This window comes from Temnothorax curvispinosus, unplaced genomic scaffold (genome assembly GCF_003070985.1).
Source record: "Temnothorax curvispinosus isolate PA1 unplaced genomic scaffold, ASM307098v1 QBEX01001889.1, whole genome shotgun sequence".
Lineage (NCBI taxonomy): Eukaryota > Metazoa > Arthropoda > Insecta > Hymenoptera > Formicidae > Temnothorax > Temnothorax curvispinosus.
The window spans coordinates 1-8,324 of record NW_020211669.1 but is presented as its reverse complement, the minus strand read 5'-3'; the positions used below and the strand labels follow the sequence as shown (position 1 = coordinate 8,324).

The 8,324-nt window shown below is 52.2% G+C and overlaps 1 protein-coding gene across 1 annotated transcript; it reads left to right on the top strand.

Annotated features, from left to right (window-relative positions):
* The first annotated feature begins 4,440 nt into the window (after window positions 1–4,440).
* Window positions 4,441–5,259, top strand: LOC112468698 (protein NYNRIN-like). The gene has a single exon (XM_025037986.1). It carries the CDS (start codon window positions 4,441–4,443, stop codon window positions 5,257–5,259), a length of 819 nt encoding a protein of 272 aa, XP_024893754.1.
* Window positions 5,260–8,324: the final 3,065 nt, after the last annotated feature.

Sequence of the window (8,324 nt, the reverse complement as noted above, 5' to 3'; positions counted from 1 at the left end):
TCCCTTTTGATCCGGCTTTGCGCCCGAACGGGTAAAAAGTCGTGACAAAATTTGGCGCCCAACGTGGGGCTGCCGAAAGATCGCTGAAAAGCCCAATAAGGGCTTGAATAAGCGCGATAATAATTTCGCGCGGGTGACGGCAGATTAATTAATTTTTTTTTTCAGATTTAATTTTTTTTTGTTGAAATAAAGAAAATCTCTTATCCTACCCTCTTTCGATTTTGTTTTATTTTTATTTCTATGCGATATTAAGTATGTTGTGTGATATATTTTTGTGTTTCTCATATGCTGTATGTTTCGCACGTTTTGTCTAACATTCTCTTTCAGGACTTAGTTATTCGTTTCGATCGCGTTGAATTATTTCGGGTGGGTCAAATTGTAAGTTCGCGATATTATTCGAAGTCGCGTATAGCGTCGGAATGTGGTGAAAGTCGGAACGTGATGGTATCGGAATTCGGTGTTTGCGTCGAGCCGGCCGTACCAGCAGAAAAACTTCACCGCTATAGCGTGTTGTCTTCGCATTCCTTCGTGTGTGTTTGCTCGCGTGTACTATTGCTCGCGTGTGTTAGTGCTCGCGTATACTATTATTCGCGTGTATTATCCTTAGCTAGGCTCGCTACGATTGAAAAGCGAGGAATGTTGTTGGCTTCGCGAACGGTTTGACTGAACGATTTTGTGGCTTTTTCGGGAACACGTTAACGTTCGTGTTTCTCGCGCTATAGAAATTCGAGATTAGAGTAACCGTGAATCGTATCATCGCGTTACGATGGATTCTGTCGAACTTAGCGACGAGTGGATCCTCCTCGCGAACCGCGAACAGCGAATGGGCGAGTTAACTCGACGAGGGTTATCCGCGGAAGGGACCGACACTGAATTGGCCCTCCGGTTACTGCGTTTGTTACGTCGCGGCGGAGACTCGGAGAGCGCCTCCGCGGTAAACCACCCGGTAGATACAGAATGCCTACAGGTTCCCGCGGGGAATACGCACCCGGATAGTCCGTCCGCGGATAGGATCGCGCGCCTCTCCGGCTCCCCGCCGGACCACGACAGCTTAAATGGGACCCTTCGGGACTCGGGCCATAATTCCGCTGCCGACGCCTATAACACGATGCGTAAATGGAATTTGAAATTCTCGGGCGCGCGCAGCGAAGATGCGGAAACGTTTTTGTTGCGCGTGGAGGAGGGCCGCGAATTAATTCCCGTCTCAGATGCAGACATTTTACGATGCCTGCCGTTCTTCTTATCGGGTATCGCGCTGCATTGGTTCCGCGGGATCCGGGATAGCCTGACTACCTGGGCCGCGTTTAGGGAGGAATGGCGTACGCGCTTCGGGGACCCCGACTTCCAATTCGCGCTTCGCGACGAGATAATGCGGCGCACGCAGGGGGAGACAGAACCCGTCGCGGACTTTTTGACGTGCCTCAGCTCGCTATACGATCGGCTATCGCCGCCGTGGCGCGAAGAAGAGAAGGTCGGCTACGCGCACCGACACCTTCTACCTCGATTACAGACTTTGATTCCTCGGGACGCGGTAACTAATATGAAGGCGCTCGAGCGGTGGGCCACGCGAGCCGAGACTAGCTGCCGCGCCGCGCAAACTTATCGGGCACCTCCCCCGCCAGAGCAATCCTTATTTCCGGATCTCGCATATCGGGTAGCTAAAGGCGCGAATCGCCGTTCCGGCGGAAATTCTCGCGATACCGTGGCCGCGCTTGGTACTTCTACCGCAAATTCGACCGGGACCGGGGCAGGCGCCACGAACGGGAAAAAGGTACAAGCCGGCGGGCCCAAGGCGAGCGCTCCCGCAGTGACCGCCGCTTCCGCGACCGACGTGTCGACCACCCCTCCGGCCGCTGCACGTACCGCGACGTGCTGGAATTGCGAGGGGACGGGGCATTTCTCGCGCGATTGCAAAGCCCCGCCGAAAAGACATTGCTATCGGTGCGGTAAAGCCGAAGTTACCGTCCGTACGTGTCCCGCGTGCTCGGGAAACGCATAGAGGAGTCGCGTAAGAGGGGCGTCCCGACTCCTACCCTCTCCGCCCCGAACGATTCGGCCGTGGATCGCCGCGAGGCCGCATACAGCGCGTTTAATATAAAGGGGGCCTCGGCCTCTCTGAAATTCCTCCGCGTTCGTATCGCGGGATATGAGATAAGCGCGTTGGTTGACTCGGGCTCTAGTCGCACTTACATTGGTCCGGAAATAACGGCGCTAATTAAGCAATTAGGTTTCTCGTTCCGTCCGACCGGCGGGAGACGGGTGGCGACCGCGACGAATCAAACAGCGAGAGTCAGGGGGGCGGTAACTGTCCCAGTTAGCGTGGACGATAAAACCCGGCAAATGGTAATCCACTCGTTGCCAACTTTAGCGTTACCGTGTATTTTAGGATTAGATTTCTTACAAGCTTTCGGGATTAGCGTTAACTTCGCGGACGGAACATGGCATTTCGTAGAAGATTCCTCGCGACAGTATCCTTTCGAGAAGGGTTCTTCGAGTTTTCTCGCGAACGTTCGTGTCGTCCTGTCGGAGGGAGACAGCGTAGATATCGCGGCGGATTCGGCAGAAAAAGGGGAAAAGGCGCGGAAACCCGAAGCGTCACCGCTCGTCTGCTGTGGTCTAAGTGAATTAACGCCGGATCAAGAGAAACGTTTGCGCGAATTTTTAGAGTCACAATTAACGGGCGTTCCGGAAAAACTCGGGGCCACCACGTTAACGGAACACCGTATCGAAGTGGGGAGTCATCCTCCGATTAAACAACGATGTTACCCGGTCTCACCAAAAATTAAAGAGGCGATATACGAAGAAGTCGATCGATTGTTAAAAGCCGGCATTATCGAGCCTTCCCAAAGCGAATGGTCGACCCCGATTGTTATGATTAAGAAGCCCAACGGGACATATCGGTTTTGCTTAGATTTTCGCCTCGTTAATAACGTTTCAAAGAAGGACGCGTACCCGTTACCGTATATGAACGCGATTCTCGATAAGTTACGAAAGGCTCGGTACATTTCCACCATCGACCTGAGCCAGGCGTATTTTCAAATCCCGCTCGAAAAGAAGAGCCGGGAGATAACGGCCTTTGCGGTTCCGGGGAAAGGCTTATTTCATTTTAAGAGAATGCCGTTCGGGTTGACGGGAGCGCCCGCGACTTTCCAACGGTTACTCGATCATTTGATCGGGCCCGAGATGGATCCTTATGCGTTTGCCTATCTCGACGACATAGTGATCGCGACAGAGACTTTTGAGGAACATTTGATCTGGTTAGAGCGCGTATTTAAGAAAATTCGAGAAGCCGGTCTTACAATTAATCCCGAAAAGAGCCACTTCTGCCGATCTCAGGTGAAATATTTAGGGTTTCTCGTGAATCGAGACGGTTTAAAGGTCGATCCGGATAAAACGGTCGCCATTCGGGAATATCCGGTGCCGCGTAACCTCCGACAGTTACGGCGTTTCATAGGGATGGCGTCGTGGTATCGCCGCTTCATACCGCAGTGCGCGACGCTCTTAGAACCCTTGACGCGTCTTCTCAAGAAGAACCAGCCGTGGGAATGGGGCGAAGAACAAACCGTCGCGTTTGAAAACGTAAAAGCTCGTTTAGCCTCTCCTCCTACTTTGTCGTGCCCGGACTTCCGCGTGCCGTTTTCGTTGCAGACCGACGCAAGTTCCGTGGGATTGGGTGCGGTGTTGACGCAACAAATAGATGGGAACGAACATGTGGTCGCGTTCGCGAGTAGGTCGCTATCGGAAGCGGAGCGCAAGTATTCAACGACTGAGCAAGAGTGTCTCGCCGTGATATGGGCCATTAAGAAATTCCGGCCATATTTGGAAGGATACAACTTTACTGTAATAACGGATCACAGCAGCCTCCGTTGGCTGCACAATCTTAAGAATCCGACCGGCCGGTTAGCGCGGTGGGCACTCGAGTTACTTGAGTACGATTATCGGATCGAGCATAGGAAAGGGGCGTTGCACCACGTACCCGACGCACTCTCGCGAATTTACGAGAAAGAAAACGATTTGTGCGCAGCGGTCGCGATCGAAGATGAGTGGTACGCGAAACGGTTTGACGACGTTACCGAGCACCCACGCCGATTCCCCGGGTGGAAAATCGATGGAGGACAGTTATATTTCCGCAGACCTCACCCGATCGTAGGCGAACTGGTAGACGATCTCGACCAGTGGAAACGTGTTGTACCGAAGGACTCGCGGGAGGAAATAATTCGCGATAATCACGATCCACCTCAAGCCGGACATTTCGGCGTTGCAAAAACCTACCGCCGTGTCGCGACGCGATACTATTGGCCACAGATGTTTCGCGATATTACTAGATATGTGCGTCGGTGCGATACCTGTTAGCGAACGAAAGTGGAACAGGACGTTCCCGCGGGATTAATGGGACAGCGCGTCATTGAAGCTCCGTGGACGGTAGTTGCCGCGGATATAATGGGGCCGCTTCCGCCGAGCAGATCTGGTCACGCGTATCTTCTCGTAATCCAAGACCTCTTCACTAAATGGGTTGAGTGTCGTCCGCTTCGTAAGGCGACAGGTAAAGCAATCCGAGAGGCGATCGAAGACCTCGTTATATTTCGGTGGGGAGCACCTCGCGTATTGTTGACTGATAACGGTACGGAATTTGTCAATCGCGACTTACGGGCACTCGCGGAACAATACGGCATTAAGCACTCGACGGTGCCGCCATACCACCCGCAAGCCAATCCGGTCGAACGGGTGAATCGCGTGCTAAAGACTATGATTACTGCGTTTCTAGACCGGGATCATCGAGAATGGGACCGACACATCAACGAATTCCGTTTCGCTTATAACTCCGCGCACCATACGTCGCTCCAAGCGACCCCGGCATTTCTCAACTTCGGGAGGGAACCTCAACCTGTTAGTTTGCGCGGACGAGAAGATGTCGAGATCGAAGACGCCGATCCCGCCAATTGGAGAGAGAGGATGGAAAACATCCGACAGTTGCGCGGGTGGATTGTAGAGAATCTCGAGGCCGCGCGGGCCAAGCAAACGCGGTATTACAACTTACGACGGCGGGATCGACAGTTCGCCGTAGGCGATCTCGTTCTGAAACGGCAACACATTTTGTCGTCCGCCACGCAGCATATCTCTGCAAAATTAGCCACGAAATATCACGGTCCGTTTGTCGTTCATAAAATTCTGTCGCCGGTAGTCTACGAACTCGCCGATCCCCTCGGTAACGTAATCGGAAAAGTCCATATTAAGGATTTAAAGCCTTATCGCGAGTAACCACTCCTACTTATTTAGGTTTCTTTTCGTTGCTTGCTTTCCCTTTAATGTTATGTTGAAGTTATGTTACGTTTCCTCCCATAGACACCCAATAAATTACTAACCACCACGTTTAGAGTAAGATCTTACCCTGGAACCCACCCCGAAACCTCCGTTCGTTAACTCTTAAATTGCGAGAAACCCTGCCGTTAATCGTGTTCGATGGTTAGCATTGCCGCGCAAGCCCGACGATACGAATAAAAGCCACGATAGGATTTAGTGTTGCGCTCTCGTTCTGCGGTCGACGCCACTTTCGCGTTGGTGTTGTGCTAACACAAATCTGCCTTGTACGTCTAGCTAGCGTACTTGGCTAAAAGGGGGCTACCTCCCACGGGAATAGACGGGGGCTACCCCCCCTCTCTCTACCTTCGTTGACGTTAGGTCTCGTTAGCGTTAGGTATTTCGCGTTAGGTTCCGTTTTCGCGTTGCGCTAATGTTCACGTTGTTGCGTTAGCGTTTAACGTCTTCGCGTTGCGGTGACGTATTTCACGTTTTTGCGTTGCGTTAGTGTTCGGTAGGCAGTCGTCAACAGGCGAGAGGCACATAGCCGTCGCAGGCCATCGTAAGAAGTCCGACTTGTGTCAAATCGTTAAGCGAAACGGAAACAGGGCAAATAAGGCATTTCGAGTTTAATTTCGAGGTTCTTACGGCAAGTGGGAAGAGGGCCGAAATTTGATCGTATTGTTATTTCAATCGTATGATTTTTTTTTTTGTGTTATACGTTGTGTCCGTCCAAGTACTGGAAGCCCTTCACTGGAGATCTCGGTCGCGTGAGCGTCCTAGTAACGAGCCCGGATGGGCAAGTGGCTAAGTCGAGGCAATCGCGCCCGATATGCTCTCTCTTGGGGTGGGGTGTTGTGACGTTGCGGTTTCGCCGCGGCGTGGCAGCGCTCCGCCGCCGTCACAAGGCGCGGATTGCGCGCCCGAGGACGGCTCACGAATCAACCTTCGATCTCCAGGGGCGTATTAAAGTTGCGATTCAAATATTCATTATTGTTTTTTTTTTCTTGCGATATTGCGTGGCGCCTCACCCCGTCGAGTTGGAGTTCCAACGCCACACTGAAGATGACGAGGAGTACCAGGAGAGCCGGATGATAAACGGAATCACAAGGACCGAAAGCGAGATGTCGAGGGCGAGGAGCCCGAGTTACGGGGACCGCTACTAAGCGAGGGACGACGTGAGACGCGCGCGCTGCGCGCCAGCAACGGCAGGCGAACCTGTGCATCGCAGGGGCCCGGCGCCGGGCCTGTCTGCAGTCCTCCGAGGCCAGACGGACTCTGGGGATGGATGGCCACCGCCCCCGAGTCGAGCCAGAGGACACCGCGGGAGTCATCGCCTTGCCTACTACAACGGGGAAACCTGGAAGGACCCCGCGAGCGCGAAGGGCACGTTCGAACGCCCCGCCGAATCCACGGTCGATAACCCTGCTAGCGGCTCCCACACGAGCTTGCGAGCTCATCGTCAATTGGTCCGCTTATCGCGCGGAAGGGTCGCGCATGTCCCGCTAGGGGCGTTAGATCGACGCCTCTATCGAGCGCACTTCCGCGATCATTCTTGAGCCACCCTCGGGACGACACGCACGGCTTTCTTGAGCGCTTCCCGACCGACTCTTGCTGCGCACTTGGTGCCTGATTCTCTCGCGACGGTTTTTGGTGACGGCGGAGAGGACAACCCCGACCGAGGAAGCATCTTACCGGTGAGGTTGCCTCGTAATAGACGGTAGTAATGTAAGCCACGACACCGCCCTCCGGGCCACGCTCTCGCCTAAAGTACTCGCGTAATTGAGATCTCACAATTTTACATCTGCGATCGAGAGCGAAAGCGAAGGGCTTTGGGATGGTCTCGTGGCCAGTGAATAGTACTCATCGCGTGAAGGTCCTGGAGATCGCGATAGATATCTCGATTCGGTAATTTGCGAACATTCTTACGGTATCTGTGGTCGCGATCGCGTATTACCCGGCGGTGCGTCCCGCGCAACTCTCGTGATCGTAGTTTATTCGTCGAGAATAATTCTTTTGCGTTACGCCGTTTCCGTAATCTCGTGTGCTTGCGGTCAAATTCGCGTTTTCCTCGTGTAGATATTTTCCCCTGCGTAGATTTAGTTGTACATGGCGTTAGTATGTAAGTTCGTCATCTCTTGCGTTAAATTTAGTTTATTTCGCGTTAGTCTGTAAGTCCGTCAAGACATTATTGCGTTGTGTAGTCTCGCGCTGGTTTAGCGCTACTCTCCTCGGAGGATACTCTTTCTTTCGCGTTGAATTAAGTACTCTTTTGCGTAGGGCGTATGTCCCGTAAAAATTCGTTAGATTGAGTACGATATCCTTCTCGCGCTGATGATTTCCTCGGCGCGATAAAACCTAAATATTTCGCGTTATCTGTCGCGTTCGGGCTTGATTATTGGCCCGTCGTTGTGTTATATTGCGCCTCGTATGTCGGGGATACTCTCTCCTGGCGACAGCATTCTGAACAATCGCGACCCTGCGTACTTTCTAGAGTAAACTTGGCGTCTGAGATCGCGTAAAATTTTGACTTGTTTTCGGAGTTATTATTTTCCTGGTTGTAGCGATTTTTGATTTATTCTTCCACGCTCACGATTATTCACGTCTATATGATTTCGCTTTTGTGAGAGATGAATCAACGGTTCTTTAATTTATTAGAGCAATCTCGTGAGCTAATTGTTTTTTTTCTTTGCAATAAATGTTAATCTCTTTTGTTATTAATTGTTTGAGTTCGTAATTTCTGTGTCGCCCGTCACAATTCGCGCTGCCCTATATCACCTTCGTCCCTGAGTAATACGCCGAGCTGGTCGATTTCTCGCACGCCGTTTAATTACGATAAACGTTTCGATAATTTGTGATAAATTTCGCGTTAGTGGACGCGGGATACCGCGTCTGGCGCCCAACACTCACGTTCGCGTTAGAAATTCGGTTCGTGCGAGAGATCCGTCGGAGAGGCCTGACATCCTACTCTCCCGCAACTCCCTTTTGATCCGGCTTTGCGCCCGAACGGGTAAAAAGTCGTGACA